Source organism: Pleurodeles waltl, chromosome 6 (genome assembly GCF_031143425.1).
Source record: "Pleurodeles waltl isolate 20211129_DDA chromosome 6, aPleWal1.hap1.20221129, whole genome shotgun sequence".
In the NCBI taxonomy this organism is placed as follows: domain Eukaryota; kingdom Metazoa; phylum Chordata; class Amphibia; order Caudata; family Salamandridae; genus Pleurodeles; species Pleurodeles waltl.
In genome coordinates this window covers 1,318,343,095-1,318,368,078 of record NC_090445.1, presented here as the reverse complement: position 1 = coordinate 1,318,368,078, position 24,984 = coordinate 1,318,343,095, and the positions used below count along the sequence as shown (strand labels likewise).

The 24,984-nt window shown below is 42.8% G+C and overlaps 1 protein-coding gene across 1 annotated transcript in view; it reads right to left on the bottom strand.

Annotated features, from left to right (window-relative positions):
• Positions 1-24,984, bottom strand: part of SNCG (synuclein gamma) — a 134,184-nt gene that overhangs the window by 43,225 nt on the left and 65,975 nt on the right. Inside the window, exons 2-3 of the mRNA XM_069240620.1 lie at positions 23,135-23,176; positions 19,843-19,970 (exon numbers count right to left, since the gene is read on the bottom strand). Of these exons, the coding sequence (XP_069096721.1) occupies positions 19,843-19,970; positions 23,135-23,176 (170 nt within the window). The remainder of the gene's footprint in view (positions 1-19,842; positions 19,971-23,134; positions 23,177-24,984) is intronic.

The following is a 24,984-nucleotide window of genomic DNA, read 5'->3' as shown; positions in this document are numbered from 1 at the left end:
TGTTTTTCTATTAAAGTTCAGTTTATTTATTTTTGTACAGAGTGTATTGTGGTTATATAGTACTCATGCAACCAGTTGGTTACTTCAAAGCATTCGTTAGAGGGACGAGGAACATGAAGAGTACATCTGACAGAGAATTATGCTAGACCCGTCTAACATCAAAATATTGGAGTTTGCACTATTTTTCAGATGTGTGAACCTACCTTGCGTCAATGAGCAAGGTAGGTATTCCCATCTAAAAAATGGTGTAGCCACACATTTATCCCCCGGTGCTAAAATGACACACAGGTGGGAGGAGGAGCTAAATAATGGTGCAAAGCTTGCTTTGCACCATAATTTAACTCCAGGGTCAGAGCAGGCATTATGGGACCTGTGGACCCATTTCCATTGTTGAAGACCATGGAAAGTGTCCACAGGTGCCCTCCTTAAGCCCCAGGAACACCCCCACCCACACCAGAGGTACACTGGAGGATGGGGGACCCTATCCCAGGTAAGTAGGGTAAGCATAGGTAAGTATTTATTTTTACTTAAAGTGCCATCGGGGCCCAACTTGGGACCCCCTGCTTGGCACAGGGTGCAATGGCCCTGGCCAGGAGACCCTTGTCCCCGTGCTGGCTATTGGGATGGTGGGCATGACTCCTGTCTTTTTTAACACAGGAGTCATTTGGTATGGATGGTTTTGCATCAGAAAATGACGCTAGGCTGGTTAGAGGCATTTTTTTGCCTCTAACCAGCCTAGCGTCATTTTTTGGTGCAAACCCCCCTTCTCCCATACCGCCACCCTCACCCGGCTAACATCATTTTTTTCACGCTAACCCACCCTTTGTGCCGGATTGCACCATTCCATAAATTTGGCACCCGGCTGGGGTCCAGGAATGGCGCAAGCTGGCGCTATACTTTTTGATATAAAACTGCACAAACACAGTTTTGCGTCAAAAAGTATAAATGTGGGCCTCCCCGGCTTACAATGCCTTCTAAATCTGGGAATGTGCAAAAACCCATGGGTGTTGCGTGGGAAAACCCACCACAATGCCATGGAATGCCCTCTTGACACAATGTAAGGCAATGCAGTGACTTGTGCTGCGTTGCCTCACACCATATCTACAAGGCCATGGAAAGCCGCACAAAGAAGCTTTTAGTAGCCTTGTAGATATGGGCCTGCACAGTGCACTGCTGATGAGTCACAAAAAATGATGCACCACTGTTGCATGGGACTAGTAAATAAGCCCCTTAGTCCCTTAGTATTAAAAGAATGGCAGGTGCTACCCAGTACTGAATACCAGAACTTCTTAAATCTGAAAGGGAGAATACCTGCACTTCTCAGAAATGTTTCAATATAGTTAAGCATTGCATTTCGAGAGGACCACCACTTCTAAAGAGCAGATAGGTGCTCTGGTTAGTGAATACCGTCACTCCTATATTTCCATTAAAGCACAGAGCATAGATAATTGTGCAAATGTATCTTTTGCTCTGCTAAGCACTGTACAGTGGTCTGTTTTTATTTTTATTCACTTCATTTATCAAAGGAACTGTCAAATAGTCAACATTTGACTATTTCCATTAGAGCATTTTACATAGGCCTACATAAACAGCCTTTTCAAAGGAGCACACCCCGCTGTCAGTTTGCAATTTTATGTTTGAGCCACAAAGCGCCAAAAAAGGCTCCAGCCGAGTGATTAATTTGTGCTTGTTGTGTCCGGTGCGGAGCACCGGCACTTATTTCTGAGGGCCGGCGCTTAGTTTTCTGTCTCAAGCATGTACTGCGAGCAAAAGACACTTGGGAAAGACGGAGGAAGAGGAAAACGAAAAAGCGTCAGAAAAAGGAAAAGCAGGAAGGTGACAGAGTGATCTGAAGGGGCAGGGAGTGGCTATAAATGGACTGAAGAGGCCCGAGGTGGCTTCAGGATTACGCTGCCTCAGTATTATGTGGTCGCAATTTTAATTGCAGCTGCCGCATGTTTAAGAGTAGAGCTTTGCGCACCGGCACTTTTTTATTTACAAATTAAGCACTGCTCCTGCAAACGGATAGGTGACGGGTGTGTGCCCATTCGCCTAAAGTCTGTAGCTGCTATCTTTTGTCCGCCCTGCAGCGCACATTACAAACGCACTGACCTCCAATCCATGCCCTTGTCAGAGGATATTGGATTTACTTCTCAGCTCACTTACACAGGCCTATTTTGCTGCATTGCAGACACCGCGTGACCAATGGAGAACGCCCACTTTAAAACAGTCATACGAAGAGTGATAGCATTTGCACTGTAGCTTCTGAGCACTTTAACGGGATTAGTGCTGATATCCACCTGCTGTTTCTTTTACCCATCCCTTCTTAGACCGAGAACAATTCAAAAGGGACTCTTTCAAGTACAAATAAGCTCCCCTATATTCGATTTGGGACTCTCAAATCTGAGTAACTTTTCTGCATGTTTTCTCTCAGTCTCACTATTAATATGTTCTGCTGGAGCGCTCCGATCCACGTAGCTGCCTGATCCCTCTTTAATTGACTCAATGGGACTGGTAAGGCTGGGGAAAGCTGAATGAATACACGTCAGGCTCCTATGAGCGTGACATGCCCCATCCCCGCTTTGATTAAAAATGTGACTGATTCTACTCCAGCCCTCCCTACCTTAAAGAAGTGTTAGTTTGGCGGGAAACCTACAATCACAGTATAAACTGGCCGATCCCGCTCATAATGATGTCACTTCATCAATCGTCCTTCCCAGCATAAAGTAGCCTCACGACAGGAAAAAGTTGTATACGTGCAAAGATCATGTGTGATTCACAAAGTCAATGCGTGTCTGGCTCACACTTAGATACAGACTTGGAGATCGGAAGGTGGTAACTCAAGTGGAGCGGCAGAGGAGCATCATGGGATATGAAAGGGTGATTGGGTTTGGGATCAGCAATGGTGTAACTTCTTGCATTTGGAATACTTATATGACAACTTAATTTACAGCCGATTGGAACTGTAAGTGTGGCGAAATGGCACCAAGAGGTCAGTGCCATTCATTTAAAATAATTTTACTATAGTAAAGTAATATGTTTTTAAATAACTCGAGAATTGCACAAGAGGTCTAACCATCAGCCAACACACTGTTTGTATTGCATACTTTATTCAAATACAAGGGTGAAAAATTAGGCACAAGTTTCTATTGTTCGTAACTGCTGCACAAATCCGTGCATACAGTGAGCTCCATGTACATTACGCACGAGTAAGAGAATGTACGTAAATACCTTAAAGTCACAGGTACACCAATGTAGCACTGTAACTAAAACCATATAAACTCATTGTACTTCTTTTTAAACAGTTTCATGGGACTGAGAATCAGATGGAATGCAATGGTGAGCAGCCATCGTGAGTGGAAGGGGCAGAGTGGAGACATTTAAACCTGGTCACATCTCACAATCACTGGCTAAATCAAGTAGATCTAGACACATTTTTTCTAGATAAGTTGTGAAGTCTTCACTTTCTTTGTCGGTGCTGTGGATCTGCCTGGAGCATCTAGAAGTCTGCCTGCTGACAGATGCAAACAGTCTCCTTGGCCCTGCAGGTGGAGAGGAGAGAGGCTCTGCATGTTCCTGGTGGCTGAGAGAGATCTAGAGAGAACTGACTGAGAACGAGCTGGAAGGGACCTGTATAGCAGAGGGGGTCTTCCTAGCCTCTCAACCCAATTCGTGGTAGGAACTGCTGCAATTGTGTAATCATCATAGACGCTGACGGGCTGCAACTAAGGGATCATCACACCGAATGGGGGATGCAACTGTCTTGATCATTATAGGCTCGGATATGGCTGCAACCACTGGGATCATTCTAGGCCTAGTCAGGGGCGGATGGAAATACTGTGAACATCATAAGCACAGCTGGGGCTACAACCACCTCCGACCCGATTGAAAATGCACTGCTGATACTACTTTTGGCTTGAGCGGTGCTGCGACTATCATTAGCCCAGGGGGCTACATCACCACAACTGCCTGTACATGTTCCATGGCCTCGAGATACTGAAGCTGGGCATGCACGTAGTTGGATGGAGCCTACACCTGGCTTCCCCGCTGGCTTTCAGAGCTTCTTTCTCACTGCAACTCCCACAGCAAGACACGTAGATGGGCCTATAGAGCTACAAAAGATAAATGAAGACTCAGTCATTGGCTACCCAATTCCCGAAAGGGAATATAATTATGCTTTTCTCACAATATTTTGGTTGGCAAGATTTTAGCTACTGTATGTGTGGCACCATATTCTTGCAGTCTATATTCTGACATGTAAGTGAGATGGAACTTAACCCGTGCAGGTTTGGGTGACATAACATTGTAAGATATTTTTGCTGAACAGGAGGCCGTAGCCTGTCTGGGCTGCAAAGGTAAAGCATTCTTCATAAAAAAACTACGTCTATGCTTGAAATGCCAATCAACCCAGCCACAATGTCCTGTCCTTGAAGAATGCCATGCCATATTAGCAGTGCAGTGTACCATTAAATGCTGCATTTTTTCGCTCTGTACTGTGAATATGTTTATCCCATTGTCGCTGCTTACTTCTAAGCAAGGCCCATGCAAAGGTTTCCACATTTCCTGAAAAAATTTAAATACTAATTTATTGTTCATGTATGCTTGCTGCCACAGTTGTAGCTTTCACAGCAAATAATCTGTCACTCACAGTATTTTTATTACCAACTAAATGTTAATATCAATAATGATTCAGAGAAATGAAAATATAAGGTGGCTTTGCCAGGATTCTAACCTGTTACTTGCAAGTCACACCCACAGATGTCAGCAGTGGGATACAAATTGTCTCTTTGGCTCCCACAAATGCTCTGCCACATTGGGAAAGGAGCCTTAGTTGAACCAACATAACATGCATTTGTAAAGTGCATATTCACCCTATGGAGAATTTTCGCTTTGCTTACAGCTGTTCATGATTCCCGAATTCAGTGGTAACCATTTTAGCAACCTCAGAACGATAATAGGCAGAGTGAATCTCCCTGGATTCAAATCTGTGGCAATGATTCGAAACAAAGATTCCTGGATGGATGTATTAGCAGTTCCGTATCGCAGGTATTCCTGGGGGCGGGAAGGCACGCGGGAGGGGAGGGTGTGGGGCAATTAATACATTAAAATTTTTAAATAACATTTTAAAAAACGTACCTCCTCCGCCGAGCGCCACTCCTCTCTCCCGCGTCATCGCTGCACCCAGGCACAGGCTCCCAGCCTGCCCTGCAGCCAATCCTGATGCTGCTCTCAGCAGCGTCAGGATTGGCTGGGAGTACCCTGGCTGGGCGCTACCAGGCAGACTGAGAGCAGCCAAGCTGCTGGGCTGCAGAGAGCCCTGTGCGCATGTGTGTTTGGCTGGCCAGAGGAAACGATAATAATCATGGTTTATTTATCCTTTTCTTTGAAAGGTTTTGCAGCTGCTGCCGCTGGTGGGTGGGGGGGGTGGGTGGGGGGTGACGCTCCTCCGCTCTTATCGAGGAGCCGCCCCTGTGTATTAGTCCACTGGCCATGAGCCCCAGGTCAGCAAGGGCCAAACAGTCCCAGCGGACTTAAAAAACAAGTGGATAAAAAAGGGTTTCCACAAAAATATATGAGTACAGTGCATAAGGATCTCGAAGATTCAGGAAGCTCAAGCAAGAAGATCTGAGGCTGTAGAAGGAAAGGAGCACATAGAAACAATTGTTGTTTGTTGTTTAAGGAACATCTCATAACTAAGAGCCTGATTTTGATTTTGGCGCACCGTTTACTCCGTCACATGCATGGCAGGTATTCTGTCCGCTTTATTACAATTACTTTATAACCTATGCAGTGAGGCCAATGAAATATCTGTTGCATTTGTGACAGAGTAACCCATCTGCCAAACGCTAAATAAGGCCTTAAAAGTCTTTTGGTGAAAGAAGCTCTGGCTATGATGAGCAAAAGGGTTAAGAAGGGCAGAGCAGAATAAGCAAAGGGTTGCATTGTGAAGAGACAGAGTAAAGAAAGGGACAAGAGTCAGAGGAAGGAAGGAACATGCTGTAAAGATCAACAGGGTAAAGGTAGTTTAATGGGAAAAATCACAGCACACTAGGAAGGAGGCTCTCAAACCTATTTTGAAATTATAGAAATGTTATCATAGCTTTCCCTCCATGATATGAAATTTCTATCATTTTAGGGACTCAATAATACATCCCTTGCTGGTGGCCTCTAAGGATCACAGCTAGGCCAGAATCAGACAGTCATTGTAGCTATTATTCCAAAATCTGAGTAGATATCTGACTTCTTGAGATTTAAAAATAACCCCATTCCTGTAGTGTCCCCCTATTGATTTGAATTGGCATGTATGGTACTGTCTTACCCTCCTTTCTTGCTACATTGTGCCCATAACTTTAAGGACATCTATGGAGTTGTGGCTGTTTTCTCACAGAGGGGAATTATGAAACACCCACAAAGAGCTGAGGAGTTCTGGTTTTGCCCACTGATGCTGAAGGGTACGTATACAGTTCAGCGCCATTATGGATCATGCAAAAGAATGCAGAGCAACTTTGCTTGCAGGCCCAATCCCAAAGTAGAACTCTACATCAATAGTACTCCCATCTTCAGAAGGTTCCATAGACAGCTTGGCAACAGGAATTACTAAACATGGAATGTGAAACCAGATCTAACTGTCTCTTGGTCTCTGAGGTCAGGTAGGCCAGAGAGATGCTCATGGACTTTCCAAAAGACAGAGACGATGCTGGAGAGGGGGAAGTACATCTCTGTACCTTGAAGAAGTGCAGATGTAGGACTCAGTTGCTGATTGGATACCCCTTGCATGTGCGTTGGGGATTAGCTAGATTGCTAGCAGTCCCTTCTGCAGAACAGATTTTTGTTAACCCCATGTTCGATGGGGGCAGGTGTTTTTCACCAGGTGACCTGTCAGAGAGGACCTGAGAGCTGCTGCTGCTACCTCAGAAGAATCAGACACAGGCATATATAGTGCTCCGTTTGTAAAAAAACAAAAAAAGAAAGAAAGAAGTACAGTGAACCAAACAAACCTGTCACCAGCACTGACAAATGCAATTTTGTCAAGTACCCATGTTTGCCAGACTCCAGTCTCAGGCCTCTTTCTTCTACCTCCATAAACCTAATGTTTGTGATGTAATTATTACAGGTCCCTTTTCATCCCTACTTTCTCCATTGGTCACATTTTCCTTTCTTTCTCTTCCTCCTCTTAATTCCTTCACTGCCCTTCTTCTTCCTTTGGTTCAAAGTCTGTTGATGAACGAAAGTTTTTTGTCCTTAATAATGAGTAGTGGTGCCCACCATTTACAATCACTTGTACAAATGAAACATTACTTTTATTCTTCTCCAGATTCACAGAAGGCCACTCTACCAACAGGAGTCATAAAAGAAAACTCACTAATTCACGTAGAGAAGATTTTGTTGGCCTCAAAGAGTGTCAGCAGCATCACCTGTACTAAAAGCAACAAGCCTCTAGGAAAAAGATTCTAAGATGAGTGGAGAAGTTTCCTAGACACAGATGTACTTTTTTGTGGAGACTGCAAATCTCTTACTTTGTGGACTGACATTGCAATTAACGAATTAGGTGTTTGGGCAGTGGCATAGCTGAGTGAGTGTATTCATTCTGGTGCTACTGTACTCTGTAGGTGGAGCCATGACAAAGAGTTGAAGATGCTGTTAGTATGAATGAAGCTACTCAACCAAGAGAGGTGCCCTGAACAATCAAACACAGGTTGTCATGGTTGTGTTAGACCTCTACTCTTGTTGAGGTGCCACAGTGGCATCAACAAAATAGGTTCTTTTGGTAGAGTGCGTCATAAACCCTACTGATAATGGTTATTGTTTGTAAGCATCTTCACTGTAAGGACCCCTAAACAGGTGTCTTTCTATGCTCAACAGAGGGATACTGCTATCCTGAGTAATGACTAAATACTGTGGCTTTCAACAAGAGCAATTCAGCTTCTGGTAGAAAACGACAAGGACACTGAAAGCAAAACACTCTATGTTAATTTTTCATGAAAGGAGGATGGTGTTATACTTGTTTCCTTCCTCAGTTTCTCCTATAATTCCACAAGTGCCCTAAATCATAAGAAGGCACAGCATTTTACTGAGTAATAGTAGGAGGGCTGTGGTGTGTTAGGCAGTTTAATAAAGTGATATGGAAGTGGTAAAAAAAATTACACACAGTTATTCTAAATAAACTATGGTACGTCAGATTACAGACTACAGATATCTTAACCTAGAAGCATGTCATAGCAACAATATGGATAGGGATAATATTTTAGAGAAATTATTGATAAGTATAGACGTATTGTTATTCTTAAATGCACATCTATATAACTTGACTATATGTATCAAGCCGAGTCCCAAGATCGCTGCCAACACTCCTTGGTTTGAAGTGTTGCCAGACAATCAGAGCTGTGCATTTCCATACATAAGCTCATAATTGTTCACAAAGTCTTTGCGATCAAACATAAAAAAAATTGGATTTCCTTTAACAGGTTCTGTGCCAGGGGCATAATTGTTACGTCCGCCGGCACAGTGCTCCTGTTCCGAGGACTTAACCATTATGTACTGGCACCTGAGCTCGGAGGGAGCGCTCCCTCCCTGGGCTTCCCTCCCACCCCCTTAGGCAAGGGTCGCTTCCCCTAGGGGGCACATTATATTTAGGCCTTGGGGGCAGATCGGCCTATTTTTATTAGGCCAATCTGCCCCCAAGAGGGGCACAACCCACTAGACACCAGGGAGTTTTTTTTTTTTTAAGGTGAATTTCACGCAAGGGGAGCAACCCCTTAGGCAAGGGCCGCACCCCGGGGGGCTAATTTATTTTAGGCCATTTCTGTCCCCCTTGGGGGTAGAATGGCCTATTTTAATTAGGCCCTCCAGGGGGCCCGCAAGGGGGGCAAAAAACATTAGGCAACAGGGATTTTTTTTTGCTTTGTTTTACATATGGGGAGTGACCCCTTAGACAAGGGTCGCTCCCCTGTAGCTCCTCTCAGATTCCAGAACTTTCTGTCACCGAAATGTGAGTAAAAAGTGCTTCTTAGCCAAATGTTGAGGTTTGCAAAGGATTCTGGGTAACAGAACCTAGTGGGAGCCCTACAAGTCACCCCATCTTGGATTCCCGTAGGTGATTAGTTTTTAAAAAATGCGCAGGTTTGGTAGGTTTCCCTAGGTGCCAGCTGAGCTAGAGGCCAAAATCCACAGCTAGGCACTTTGCAAAAAACAGCTCTGTTTTCTTTGGGAAAATGTGATGTGTCCACGTTGTGTTTTAGGGCATTTCCTGTCACGGGCGCTAAGCCTACCCACACAAGTGAGGTACCATTTTTATTGGGAGACTTGGGGGAACGCTGGGTGGAAGGAAATTTGTGGCCCCTCTCAGATTCCAGAACTTTGTCACTAAAATGTGATGACAAAGTGTTTTTTAGCCCAAATTTTGAGGTTTACAAACGATTCTAGGTAACAGAACCTGGAGAGCCTCACAAGTCACCGCATCTTGGATTCTCCTAGGTGTCTAGTTTTCAAAAGTGCGCAGGTTTGGTAGGTTTCCCTAGGTGCCGGCTGAGCTAGAGGCCAAAATCTACAGCTAGGCACTTTGCAAAAAACACATCAGATTTCAATGTAAAAATGTAATGTGTCCATGTTGCGTTTCCTGTCGCAAGCATTAGGCCTACCCATGCAAGTGAGGAACCATGTTATCGGGAGACTTGGGGGAACACAGAATAGTAAAACCATTTTTATTGCACATTGCCTTTCTCTACATTTTTTCCGTCCAAATGTAAGACACAGTGTAAAAAAGACGTCTGTTTGAGAAATGTCCTGTAATTCACATGCTAGTATGGGCACCCCGGAATTCTGAGATGTGCAAATAACCACTGCTTCTCAACATCTTATCTTGTGCCCATTTTGGAAATACAAAGGTTTTCTTGATAGCTATTTATCACTTTTTATATTTCACCAAATTAATTGCTGTATGCCCGATATACAATGAAAACCCGTTGCAAGGTGCAACTCCTATATTGGCTCTGGGTACCTAGAGTTTTTGATGAACTTACAAGCCCTATATATCCCCGCAACCAGAAGAGTCTAGCAGACGTAACGGTATATTGCTTTTGAAAATATGACATTGCACGAAAAAGTTACAGAGTAAAACGTGGAGAAAAATTGCTGTTTTTTTCACCTCAATTTCAATATTATTTTTTATTTCAGCTGTTATTTTCTGTAGGAAACCCTTGTAGGTTCTACACAAATTATCCCTTGCTGAATTCAGAATTTTGACCACTTTTTAGAAATGTTTAGCTCTCTGGGATCCAGCATTGGTTTCACACCCATTTCTGTCACTAACTGGAAGGAGGCTTAAAGCACAAAAAATAGTAAAAATGGGGTATGTCCCAGTAAAAGGCCAAAATTGTGTTGAAAAATGTGTTTTTCTGATTCAACTTTTCCTGTTCCTGAAAACTGGGAAGATGGTGATTCTAGCACCACAAACCCTTTGTTGATGGCATTTTCAGGGAAAAAACCACAAGCCTTCTTCTGCAGCCCTTTTTTCCCATTTTATATTTTTTTTAAATGAATTTTTTTCTGTGTTTTGGCTAATTTCTTGGTCTCCTTCAGGGGAACGCACAAACTATGGGTACCCCTAGAATCCTCAGGATGTTGGAAAAAAGGGGTGCAAATTTGGTGGGGATATCTTATGTGGACAAAATGTTATGAGGGCCTAAGTGCAAACTGCCCCAAATAGCCAAAAAAAAGGCTCGGCACAGGAGGGGAAAAGGCCTGGCAGTGAAGGGGTTAACATCTCAAAAACTACTGAACGGATATACACCAAATAAGTGAAAGCGTAATCTACATACCGAAAGCTACCTTTCTGCCACATTTAGTTTAATTCTGTCTAGTGGTTTGTGCTGTAGTCGTGTCTAAAGGTCCTAGGGGAATTAACATGGGAAACACAACTTTTTTTAGCCCCCGCATGACAGATCATCCCGAAACTTCTCGTGCACAATAAGAATCACTGGGACACTTTTTTGGGAAAATTTTGTGAAGATTCGTCAAATGGTGCCACAGATATAGGCAAGTCTAAAACCCTTTTTCTATGGAAACAGTCCTAACCATAACTGCCTAGTGGCAACCACCACTAGGTAATTATGTAACGTTGATGTTCTGTATGAGGAAGCACTTTGGAAAAATAAATGAAATAATCTGATTGTGTGCTGCTTGGCTATGGTGACGCTGTAAATGGTTGCTGTGGTGCGCTGTCAGAAGAGCTCACTGACACCATAAGATATATATAAATGTTAGAAATGGGGTCTCTAGCTGCCACTGATGTGCACCCTGTCTAAGTAGGGACCCTCACTCTAGTGAGGGTATGGGAGTCACACAGTTAAGACAACTTCTTCTCATCTATTTTGCAGCTTGGCACGCGTAGGCAGGCTTATCTCCAAGGCAATGTCTAAAGCATTTGTACAGACAAAAAGTAACACAGTGAAAACACCACAAAAACACTCCACACTAGTTTAGACAAACAGCTAATATTTATATGAGTAAAACAAGACCAAAAAGACAAAAATCCAACATACCTAAGCAAAGATACCAATTTTCAAAGATTAAATCTTAGTGTAGCACTTGGAAACACAATAGCTCCAGCTGGGGCTATCACAACGTCTTGACGGATTCGATCCCAACAGTCCGTCACCACTCGTGAGTGAGTGCAGGTTGGTCACGGAGTCGCACGGACCACAGGTACAGTACCATGGAAAATGAGGAAACAAAGACGCTGCACAGAATCCGGGAGGTGAGGTATCACTAGAGTCGGTGCGGCGTCGGTTCCATATTGCTCCCGGGGAGGTGAGATGTCAGTTCCTTACTGCTATGTGGGAGAGGTGAGGTGTTGGGTCCTTACGGTTGTAAGGGAGAAGATGTGGCATCAGTGGCTAGGCGTCGGTCCCTTAAGATAAGGCGGGGTCGATGAATCCAGCAGGTCAAGACGTAAGGCGTCGACTTTGCAGTGTCTCGATCACACCATGGGGACACAGGTGCTGCGTTGGAGTAGGGTGTTATGGACGTCGGTGGCACATCACTCAGGATCAATGCTGTGGCAGCATCGGGTCTGTGGCACTGGTCACAGTCGTTGCACTCAGAGGGGACCACGGCTCCTGTGCAGGCTGCGGTGCAGAGTCAGACAGCAGCGCCAGTTCCGAAGTCACTCTGGAGTCGATGAGCTTGTGTCTTCTTGGTTACACCAGAACTCACTCCCAATGGCCCAGGAACTGAATTTGGCAACACTTGGCAAGTCAGGACTTCATGCAAGAGAACCCAGGTTCTGACAGATGGAGTGTTTGATGTCCCTGAGACTTCTTAACAGGAGGCACGCTCAGTCCAAGCCCTTGGAGAACATTTGGAAGCAGGATGTAGATGTACAAAAGCAAAGCCCAGTCCTTTCATTCCCAGGACAGAAGAAGCAAGCAGCAGGCCAGCAAAGCAAAGCAACAGGTAGTGTGGCAGCCCCTCCTACCGCATCCGGCTCTTCTTCCTGGAAGAGTGTCCTCAGTCAGGAAGGATTCTACCTTTGTAGGGTCAGAGTTCCAGTACTTATACCGATTTCTGTCTTTGAAGTAGGTAAACTTCAAAGAGAAGTCTCTGTAGTGCACAAGACCCTGCCTTTCCAGCCCTGGCCCAGACACACTCCAGGGGGTTGAAGACTGATTTGAGTAAGGACAGGCACAGTCATATTCAGGTGCAAGTGTCAGCTCCTCCCACCACTCTAGTTCAGAAAGTCCGATCAGGATTTGCAGGGCACACCTGAACTCCCTTTGTGTGACTGTCTAGAGGGAATTCACAAACAGCCCACCTGTCATTCTAACTCAGACTTGTATTCAACAGACAGGCAGAGGCACAAAATGGTTAAGCTAGAAAATGCCTACTTTCTAAAAGTGGCATTTTCAAACAAACAAATTAAAACTAAACTTCACTAAAAGATGTATTTTTAAATTCTGAGTTTAGAGATCCTAAACCCCACACCTCTATCTGCTCCCAAATGGAAATTACACTTAAAATATATTTCAAGGCAATCCTCATGTTACTCTATGGAAGAGATAGTCCTTGCAATAGTGAAAAATCAAATTTAGCAGCATTTCAGGGCATAAAAAACACACCAGTACATATCCTACCTTTTAAATAGACTGCACCCTGCCCATGGGGCTGCCTTGGGCCCACCTTAGGATTGACGTACATGCAGTAAAAGGGAAGGTTTGGGCCAGGCAAAAGGCTGTACTTGCCAGACCGAAATGGCAGTTTAAAACTGCACTCACAGACCCTGCAGTGACAGGGCTGAGACACGTTTGCAGGGCTACTCATGTGGGTGGTACAATCAGTGTTGCAGGCCCACTAGTAGCAATTGATTTACAGGCCCTGGGCACACATGGTGCACTACACTAGGGATTTACCAGTAAATTAATTATGCGAATCATGAATAAACCAATCACCAATACCATTTAGACAGAGAGCACTTGCACTTTAGCACTGGTCAGCAGTGGTAAAGTACTCAAAGTTCTAAAGCCAGCAAAAAAAAATCATATATATACAAATATATATATATATATATACACACCAACATATATATATATATATATATATACATATACACATATATATATATACATATATATATTTTTTTTTTCACTTAAAAAACTAAATGTAAAAAGACCGTTACAGTCACATTTCAAATGTACAAAACCATACAAGTTCAGAAGTTATAGAGTTATTTCAATCAACTAGAACTTGTGCCGCCATGCACAGTTTCCCCATTAATAATTTTATTGCAAATGTTGAAATGATAATTTAAATTAAGCCATACAAGATGTCATGATTGATGGAATATGTGGGGTAATTACCAGTGCATATCGAAGGCGAGAATTTTTAATGTTTTTTTCACATAAAGTAATTTTAATTACTTTATGTTAATCCAACCCGCTATAACCATCCAACCCCTTCAGCCGTGCGTGGGAGGAATTGTCCTATGGGCCTGGCATGTGGCCAGGCCCTGCAGCTTCTCCTCTATAACCACCCAACTTTGGGACCGGAGGGGTTAGCTGCAGGGTCTGACCTGTAGCCAGTCCCTGCGTCCTACTCCCTATAACCACTCAACCCCACGCCACTCATGAAGTGTCTCTGTGTTTGGTGGAGATGTGATCATATTCCTGTGCATCAAGAACGCATCTCCAAAATCGGTGGGAAACGTGATTGGGGAGACTTTTAGTAAGCTGTCCATCATCCTGGAAAAATGGTGGGGAGACCATGCATACCACTAATGTTTATGGGGTAAGGCCAATAGGGCAGGAATTCTAGGTCATTTTACAAATTTGTACTTTCTAAAAGGGAGAACACAATCTCTGTTCTTAGCAGAACATGACAAGAAAGAACCCACTCGTCACAATCACTACATGAGCTATTGCGCTCAAAAAAAGCAAGTATGCAAACACCTCCATCAAGGATTCCAGATAACTTTTCAAGATGGAAATGTAGAGATAAAACACTTTCTTTGCCTTGACCATGCACAAGAAATTAGGATGATTAGTACTTTACAGAAGTTGAGCTTCACCTTGGGCACCTACTTTGTTTATATCTGTAAGTGCTTCCCGTTGAGATTTGATTTCTTTGAAATGGGCATCATGCCACGATTAATCCTGCCCTGCGTATTTGCCCAAGAAGAGGATTCCATTTTGTTCAGAATGTCTACCCAACTGGAGTACTTTCTACTGGCTAATTAATAAGTGCTACCTCATTGGGTATATGTATTGTGCCTCTCCTACACTACAGCTGCGTAAAGGATGCAGAAGTAAAGTCTGCAGTAACCTTGCACGTCTTTGCCAACATGAATTTTTCTTGAGCTTCATCCGATAACTTTTCAAGCTGGAAATGCAGAGAAAAAATACTTCGCCCATGCGCACAAAGTTCGGATGATTAGTACTTTACAGAAGTTGATCTTCAACTTGAGCACCTGCTTTATCCATATCAGTAAGTGCTCCCCGTTTTGTTTTTTTAAACTTCTCGAAGGCTGAGGGGTGAGCCTCAAGACCCCAACATTTCTAGCCAGCTGCCCACCTCCTGCAGGAGCCGGCATTGCTCCTGCACTCCGGGAGCTGCTGGAAGTACAGCTCCCTGAATGCTGGAGCACCACTTTTATTTCTTGAGATATAAACTCCGCTTCCAAAAAGCGGGAGCATTTTGAAAGCTCCCGCTCACTGGAAGCAGAGTTTGCTTTTGCTGGGTGGAAGCTGTCACAGTTCCTACCAAGCAAAAGCAAACAGCTATCTCCCAAGGGCGGGGACCTCAGTCCCCAGGATCATAATCGGCTTCAGGAGGTGCTTCCCGTTATCTCAAATAATATAACCTATGGCTGCTCATTAACATATGTCAAATTAGGTGCAAGAAAAAAGGGGGATCCCAAAACACTTTTTCCCCATTCATTTTTCCATTGGGATTTTGAACAGTGATCACACCAAAACTACTGGAAGGAATTACACTAAATTTGACAGAAAGGTAGGGCCTGGTGCAGAAAGCAACCTTTTTTAGTTTTGGTGTAAATCCGTTCAGTAGTTTTTGAGAAATTAAAAGATAAAAGATTTGCATAAATGGGGACGTGAAGGATTCCCGACCCCTCCCAACGTTGTGCTGAGATCTGATTGGCTGTCAACACTTGAACCAGGAAGTGTTGACAGACATTTTGGGACTTGGCAACTGAGTCCCAGAAAACAATGTAAAAAACAAAAAAAGCAAAGGGGCTAGGATACAGAAACTCTTGCCCCTTAGCTCTGGGGGTGGGATCTCAGAGGGACCCCCAGAGGGTTAAAAAGCCTTTTTTCAAATTTTTTGCACAAATCGCGGCAGATCCGCGGATCTGACAGACATTTTTATAAAACAAAGCATGTGCTTCAGCGCTTTGACTTTTTTTAAGCCCCCGGATGGGCCAAGTACCGGGGGCATTCTTTCATAGGAGTGAGGGTGCTGCCTGCCAACCACCCTCCCCCCACAGCCCCAGGGACTGCCACCTCCCCGGTGATCTAGAAATTATGTGTGGAGGGGACTGCACGGCCCCCTGGAGACCACCACCTCCTCAGGGCAAAAATAATAATTAGTGTGGGGGAGGACCACCACCTACACAGGGCTAAGAAGGAAGAAACAGTGAAGTGGGTCTGTTTCGGACCTCCCTTAAGGGAACCACCACCTCCCCAGTGCTATAATTATAGCAGGTCCCGTTGTCAGAAAGTGGAGTTTTCATCTCTGTTATGCGTGCAGGGAACTGAGATGAAAGCTTTGCTTCAGAAACGAAAGCGCTGCTACTTAAAGCAGCTCCTTGCTTGCTGAAGATGAAGCAATGGGACCGCGGGGGAGACCTTGAGGCTTCCCCCGCATTCCCAGATACCCTGTGAAGGGAATATTATACTTTTTGGTTTTGTTTAAAACATGTCGCAGACCTTCACACTGAGCCTTGAGGGTTTGAGTCCTCTTTTTTTCCAACTACAAATCTTTAAGGATCATACTGAAAGATAATCTTACTGTTTTTAATTGACAAATACATTTTTTTTTAATTTGTGGAGAAATATCTAATTCTAAGTATTTCATCCATCAAAGCCTAAAAAACAATATACCTCCCTCTCACTCTCATTCTCTTTTAATCTCTTTCTCCCACTCACACAACCACTCAGAACCTTACGGACCCACTCACCAATCCATTCGGACACTTACACAACCACTCACAGACCCACTCAGATCCTTGTGAACCCATTGAGACCCTCACACACCCACGCAGACACTCACGCACCCACTCACAGACCCACTCAAACTCTCACCCACCCTCTCACAGACCACTGACACCCTTATGCAGCCACTCACAAACCTGCCCAGACACTGACACCCCCACTAAGACACTGATGCACGCTCTCTCACACCCAGACAGAGACTCTCACATCCACTCTCCCCCCAGATACATAATTTTATACCTATTCTCACACCCAGAGAGATTGGCAGTGACCAGCTCCCGTCATGCACAGCCAAAGGGCCATGTGCAGAGTAGGGTTGGGTGGTTAGAGGGGTTAGCCGCAGGGACTGCCTGCAGCCTAGCCCTTGCAACCACTGCTGTGCATGGGCAAAGGCCCTATACGGTGCAAGGATGGGTAAATATAGGTGTTGGCCTCAGGGCCTGAGCGGCCAACCATGTGTTGGGTTGGTTGGATTAACATATAATAATGAAAACTAATATACATTAAAAAAAAATAGAAATTCACTGAAAAAAACAAAGCTTACAGGGACGTTACAGTTAGGAAATAGAATGTTAAAAAACATTGAAATTCACTTAAAAAACAAAGGTTGAAGAAATAGTTAGGCTCACATTTTAAACTTCTGAACCTTGGTGGCGCGAGTTACAGTTACCTTAGGGCACGAGTTATAGTTACTTGAGGTAACTCTAACTGTAACCGGTGAACTTCTATGGTTTCGTACGTTTAACATGTGAGCCTAACTATAACAACCCTTTAACCTTTGTTTTTTAAGTGAATATATAAACAAATAATAAATATATAGGATATTTAAATTACCTACTGGTGGTCACCAGTAGGTAGTTACATTTATCACCTAGTTTCCATAGGAAAGTCTTTTTTTTTTTTAAATAACTTTGGCGGCGTTTGATGAATCTTCACCAAATTTTCAAAACAAGTTTGCCACTCAGCTGCTATTTGAAATGTTTTGAGGAGATTCATCAAGCGGCAGCTGAGAAAAAAAGGGGACCCGCAAAACATGTTTTCCCAATGCAATTTCCTATAGAAATTGTCTACATCCCATGGACGAAATCTTACCAAACGGCGACAAGAGGTGAAGGGGGTGGTTGGATTAACATAGGTAATTTATTACAAAAAAAGGTAGAAATTCTAAATACTAATACTAAAAAGACTTAGAAATTCACTAAAAAAACAAAGGTAATTTACGCATCACCTTAAAATTAATATAAATTGCACACCTCCGTGCACAGTGTCAATTCGCTAGCCACAATACATTAACTATAACTCGTGCACCTCCATAAACAGTGATGAGAAATCGCTAGCCACACTACGTTAAATATAACCCGATGCAGTGGTTGTATCCTTTCATAGTACATCACTTATGGCATGTGAAAACATAGCATTCATAATAACACTTATATCAACTTATAAAACCTGAAACAATATAATTTATACGAACACTGGGCATAGTAGAGTGCTTAGTTATAGTTAATATATTGTGGTTAGCGAGCTGAAAACACTGTGTACATATATTGTAAATACTAACTATGGAAATATTGTACAACAAGAATATCACAGCAAAAATAAAAATATTAACCAGGAAAGTATATATTGGTATGTATAGATTTACTATTCTTAAATAAACATCTTAATACCTTGAAGATATGTATATCCTGCATATCATCACAGTGCAAATATGTGGAGTTAAGTATACTACAACTGTAGTTACCCATATATAGTTACCTGTTTGATACTTTGATCGTTGATATTTTTGCTATATTTACGAAGCACACTCATAATAAGTATATATTACAGTTCCCTATCAAATAAACAAATAATACTCAGTGTAACCTTTAAGTTATAGACTATAAGAGCAAAACGGGAAGGATTAGCTGCCTATCTTGGAATAAAAATACTGTGTAGATTGTTTCATCAAAATGTGTTTTAAGTGTTATATATTTATGCCTTGCTCCACACTCCACAGGCTACTGAGGAACATTCTAAACCAATTAGGAGCAATAACTGTATAAGCTTGAAGTCCGAAAATAATATAAAAAATGTAATGCCATTAAGTTGACAATACTGCATACATCTTACCTAAGTACACTATTGTATCACACATAAATCTGAAGTTATGAACATTTCTCTTCAAAAGTAATCCAAGAAGTGATGAAGTCCACACTTACAGTGATATAATTTTCTGTGTTGGGGAACCGTCAGCATGGGGAACTCATGAAGGTAAGTTTCTTCAATTTGTTATGGTGCTTAAGGCCTCATTATCACTGTCACGGTAATCCAGGTCAGACTGGAAACGTTACTAGCCTCATCCGAATTACAAATCCAGAAACACTGCGGGTTAGGAATAGTTCACCCGGCGATTTCTCTTGCTAGAAGCAGGTGAAATTATAGGGGAAATCTGATAGAAAAGGGGAGAAACCATGCAGAAATGGGCGTAGGAGCACTGATTTCCGCATGTTATTTCCCATTAGCCTATATTTTCCCCCCATCCTCTAGATTTTCAGATAAGGGCGGTATAAGTAAACAAATTATGTCCCTCTCAAAATGGGCCATGTAATCCAAATGCTGGAACACATGGAGCCCAACATGGAGTGGCTTATACCCAATAACTGATAATAACCATTGACAGGATTTTTTGACACATACCAGTACATTTTTACTTCTGATGTTCAACTTGCTTTGTGTGGCTCTACATACCCCTATCTGTGTTTGTATTGCACTTTATAGCACATATAGAGAACATATATACATTTTACAACTTAAAGTACATTATACTTTTAAAATTCTTATTGTCTGATACCAGGATATGGAGATTAGGGGGAGGCAGTGTAATTTACAGCACTGAAAGACTCTTTGTGCTAGTGATCAAAGTACAAACTTGTCCCCTACTTCGGAGCTAGTGTACATCCAGGAGGATTGAACCTTGAGAGCCACATAAGATAAATGCATACACACTGAATTTAAATACGATGCATTTACGTAATCTTTACGCAGTCTTCCTAAACCTATGATGGACTGAAGTTGCATGCTATCAAGAGCTGTGTCGATATTTTAACCACCTCCCTCTAAGTGGCACATGGAAACTTACCTCCTTTACTAAGCCTGTGGTTGTGACTATGTTTTCTGCTCCTTCCACTGTCTTGCTTGCCACCTGGTTGACACCTGACACCACAGCTCCTCCCACAGCGCTCGCCTGTTCTTTCGTTTTCTCAGCCACTAGAAGTTTGGAAAAGTAAAATATAGAAATGAGATAAACATACAAAATGTGAATAAAAGGCAGACTTTATTCTAAGGTGACCACGACCCGGAAATTCCTGGTCAGGAATTTACACCCTGATAGTCCAGAATTCAGTGCAAAATCTGGGGTAATGAGGGTGAGTCACCCATGACGCGAGAGGAGGTGATCTCCATAGACCATGCAAATGGTAAAAATAAGTGGATTCCAGATAAACATACATTTTTCCTATTAAACAGATTGGCACAACACTCTAAGACCCTGTCTGTCAATGCCCCAGAGGGGTAGGTGCTATTTTTTTGCACCCAATAAAATTCAACTGCCCAGAGTTTGAAATTTAACAAATTGCACTTATTCTAATCTTTGGGGGTGTAACAAGCCTATTTTGGTGCATACTACCCCAAAATCTGCATCTTTACCAGGTTAAATTACAGAAGATTTGATCTGTCAAAATGTGCTGAAACTTGTAGTTAACCCCAGCCAACTCGAAATTCTGACATATACGCAAACATGGGTTTAGGCAGCAGATTGAAAACTCCAGACTATTGAAAATCAGGGCCCAAATCAGCTTTTGTCTCTGCTGCCACTGAAACGTTTTCTTTTGAAGTCTGACCTTAGCCAAGATCTTTGTTTGATTTTACTAAAATTATAAACATAATATTATTGTTATATGGGGACTTTTAATCCTCTTTATCCATTGGTCTGTTTTGCATTGTTCGCATACTTCTCACACCCACCACAGGATTTAGCATTGGGACAATAGGTCAGCCCACTTCAACCATTGGCTAACTTCACTGTGGGTGATGGTATTCTGATCTTTCTCAGACGAGGCATCTACAAATAAAAGAGTTCCCTTAAGTAACATAAATTACAGTGGAAATATGTGCTTTTTGAGGCCAAGAAATATTTTTGCTTTTAGCCAATAATTTTTTATATTGTCAAGGGCCCAGCAGCTCGCCCTAAAATAAAGTTTTCCAAAAATCATGACAAAACAAAACAAGCACTGACAAAGCCATAAACCAAATGGATGGCAACCAATGCCAACTTTCTTTGATTTGCTAGTGCCTATTTACATTATGGGGTCAGATTCGCCAAGTAGCTGGAGGGAAAGAGGCACCATCTTAGTTGCCTCAGCTGCTGCCTTCCTGCCAAATTCACAGCTTACAGCTGTCAGCTCTCTTTTTCACCAAAATTGATCCTGTCAGCATGGCAAGAGCACATTTCAGAAAACAAATATTGCCAGTTAAACCACTGTGCCTTGGTAGCCTGGTGGGGTGGTCTGCGGTTTTTCATCTGTTATCCACGGAAAAACCCTAAAACAGTGGAGGAGATCATAAAAAAACAATCTCCCTGACATGTTGGGAATTTTCTGCTACTATGGCAGACATTTTTAGTTGTTTTCCTGTCTGGTGACACCATGATCTCAATGGTAATTCTGGACAGGAGGAGAAGTTACTGACTTGGCATTGGAAACTTCCCTCTAAATATATTTTTTTATGTTTTCTAGCTCTTGGAGTGGATCATCTGCAACATTACTTTGGCATTGAAGCCCTGTGCCCTGCGTGCTACAGAAAAATGAGTGCCAAATAGGGGATGTAGCCATTATTTCCTCTTGGTACACGGCCATCAGGGTATGTTTATTTGTGGGAGTAGTTGGTCCTTTCCTATCAACACCTTTCCAGCTATTGCTCTGGTTGAAATTTGAGAAAAATCATCAGAGTATTAGTCATGTTGAATTAAGTTATCAAGTTTTATGTAAAGTGACATCAACTCAACCTAAAAGCATTTTTTACTTGAATCTAATAACTTAAGCCAGAATTACAGGAGATATCTAATTGTAATGAACAAAATATACACATGGCCAGTCAGGTCTCTGGAGCCCCAACAAAGGAAAGGAGCTCCTTCATGCACACAAAAAAATCCTGCTGCATTGCAGGCACCTTTGCACCATGGTGCAAGGGTGCCTGTGTTGAAGCAAGGCAGCACATGCGCATAGAAAGGACAGGGATGTGCTATATCGGTAAATACAGAACATTCCTGCCCTTTTCCTTTCACGTAGAGCAGCAAAGTGGTTTGCTGCATGAAATAATGATACATTTGCCCCTAAATTTGCAAAGAGTCGATAAGAGGGAGCGCAATGGGTGAGATTCGAGGTAGATGAGAAGTATTTACCATTCACCTGCACAGTATTGTGAAGGGGTCGTCGATAAAAACCGAATTTTCATCTTGTCACTGTTGCTGTATTGTATTTGTCAGATTTTTCCTGAAGGAATGATGTTTGGAGCCATGTCAAGTTCTGTGCAGGTTGGAGGGTAGATGTGATAAAAGGGGATGTTTCCACAGAAAATATGCAAGATGGCAAGAATGCGAAGTATGAAGAGCTTTTGACAAAAAGCTCTGCGAACCAATATGTACACCTTAAAGGCAGTTCTCCAACTAACATGAGTCGGATGAGGGCTTTAATTGTATCTTTTTTAAACTTGCCCAGCTTTGTGTGGTGCAGTACTCCATCTTTTGAGTATGGACAAGAGATTGTCTGAAAAACAGAGGTCAATTACATATTGTAATGTAGATTCTGTAGATTACAATGTATTTGTCCTATTATGGTGTGTAGGAGGAGAGGCCATAATCACTATAACCTGTTAGGTGGAATGAGGCATCACCTAAATGTGTTTTAAGGTCTATCCAAAGAGTATTTTCTAGTCGTACCTTTTGCCTTGGGCAGGAGGGCCGGATTGTGATGAAGGTGACCTTTAAATTTTGGGCAGCTGGGCAGGTTTTGTTTCATTATATTATGGTTTAAACATCGACCTACAAAAATATTAGGTCCATTATATTGCCTAGTACTTCTTCATCAAGATGCGTATACATTTAAATCTATTTCCACTTATCTTGATTACGTAGTTGTAAGTGGAACAGTGGCTGCCTTATTTTTGAATGCTGATATTTCAAATATGATATAGTGGTAGAACACTTTAAAGAATGATGGACATGCCTGCATACCAGAGTATGAATGGGCCCATGCTACAAAGAGTCTAAACAAAATGCAGGCATATGAAATTCTCATTGACCAAAATTGTTGAGCATTTCATCAATGCTCTGTCCTCAACGTAGTTGGAAGTACATTTTGTGACTGCATGCTTACCTGTGCTCACACTGTGCACCACACCCTCCTTGGTTTTGGTTCCTGTGAAAGGAAAATATATGCACAGTCATTAGCAATTAGTTTGTCAAGTTATCTTTACGAGCAGATTAGAAGAACTCATATTTGGGCATGGATGAGAAGACAGACAAGAAGGGCGAGCAGTTGAGTGTATCAAACTGAATTCCATTTCGAGGTAACACCACACCCCTATTTCGTGATTCGAGGCTGATGAGATATGCTTCACCAACATCTCTTTTCAGAATGACAAGAGGTGTCTGCCTGGCATTTTGGTTAACTTCGGAGGTTTCTCCAAAACGTCAGTGCCTCTCAAAGGAGGGAAGGCCAATCGGGCTGTTGGTCACCTATCAGACACTGACTCCCCCAAGCCCTGCCTGCCCCTCTGAGCATTGACTGTCATTTAATCTCTTTAGATTTTACATAGATCTACCTATTTATGGCCCCTCTTCTTTTTTTTACACCTCAGAGTTGGGGAGTTCATACAGTATCTTGTCCATGATTGTTTTCCTCCACTTATTATTTTATGTGGGTTCACTTCCACCCCTGGCACCCAGCACCACTCCCCTATTGTCAAAGAAGACCAAAAAGGCCAAAGACAGAGTTGTAGGTTTGAGGATCTTACCACAATCTAATTGGTAGCTCGGATGGTTTTATTTTTATCACAGTCTCCTCAACTAATTGTGCCAACAGACAATGTTACTTCGATTAAAGGACACAGGCTGCTGTCGTTGACCCTTCAGGACAATTTGTACTCAGCAGCACAGTTTGCCTCTGTCAAGCAAGCAAGTGTTGTCCACTCTATTCAATAAAAGGCAAAGGAATGGGCACCCTCCCTTTCTCTCTCGCTTTCTCTTGTCCCTCCCTTCTTTTTCTCAATTTCTCTCTCTAATACTGTCCATTATCTCTCTTTCTTGTCTCTCTTTCGCTCTCTTGTTCTCTCTTTCTCTCATCACCTATCTCTCTCTTCCTAAAAAAAACACAAACATCCCAGAAGCTGTACTATTTCTGGCAATGTATGTTTTTGTCCTAGGGTTCTTCTGCATTTGTACTTTTAGCATTTGTTGCCCCCCCTCCCCAATCACTAGAGTGCCCTGAGATGGCGAGAGCCTCCATTGATCTCCCAAACACAGTAGTCTGAAAGTGGTAGCCACCAACGAACCCCTACACACAAGCTCTGGCTGATGGCAGCATAATTATTGTTATTGTGTTTCATTATCTGCATCCAAGGGAAGTGGCCTGTTTACCTCCCCTTGTAAATTCTGTGTAATTGTTTGTGGTAGATGGGTTCACTTTTATTATTTTTGTATGTTTTAGATGTTCAAGAACATTATGAGTATGAGTGCTGAAATAACTGATCTCAATCATCTGAACGTGTGCATGAGTGAAATGCTAAGTGAACACTAATGGTGCACCCGTTATTAGGGCTAGACATTGCTGACAGAGGTTTGCTGCTACTTCTAAACAACCAACCCATTCCCAACTTCTTCATCTGCTGTTTTTTGTTTTGAATGATGTCCGGAGGAGCACACAAAGTTTCCCAGGAGTAAAGTACTATGAATGAGTACACGGCCATCTGCATTTTGGCAGTGACTACTACATTCTGTTTTGAGCAGAAGACATTCCCAGGCTCTTCACTGAGGAGAAAAACTGTGCCCCAGTCTACTTTGCAGGACACTGTGAATTCGTAGGATTACTGACTTTGATTGCACTTAAACCTAGCCCAATTGCCTGGGCATGTACATATAGGGGGTCATTCCGACCCCGGCGGGCGGCGGGCGCCGCCCGGTGGGCGGAAACCGCCAAAAGACCGCACCGCGGTCAAATGACCGCAG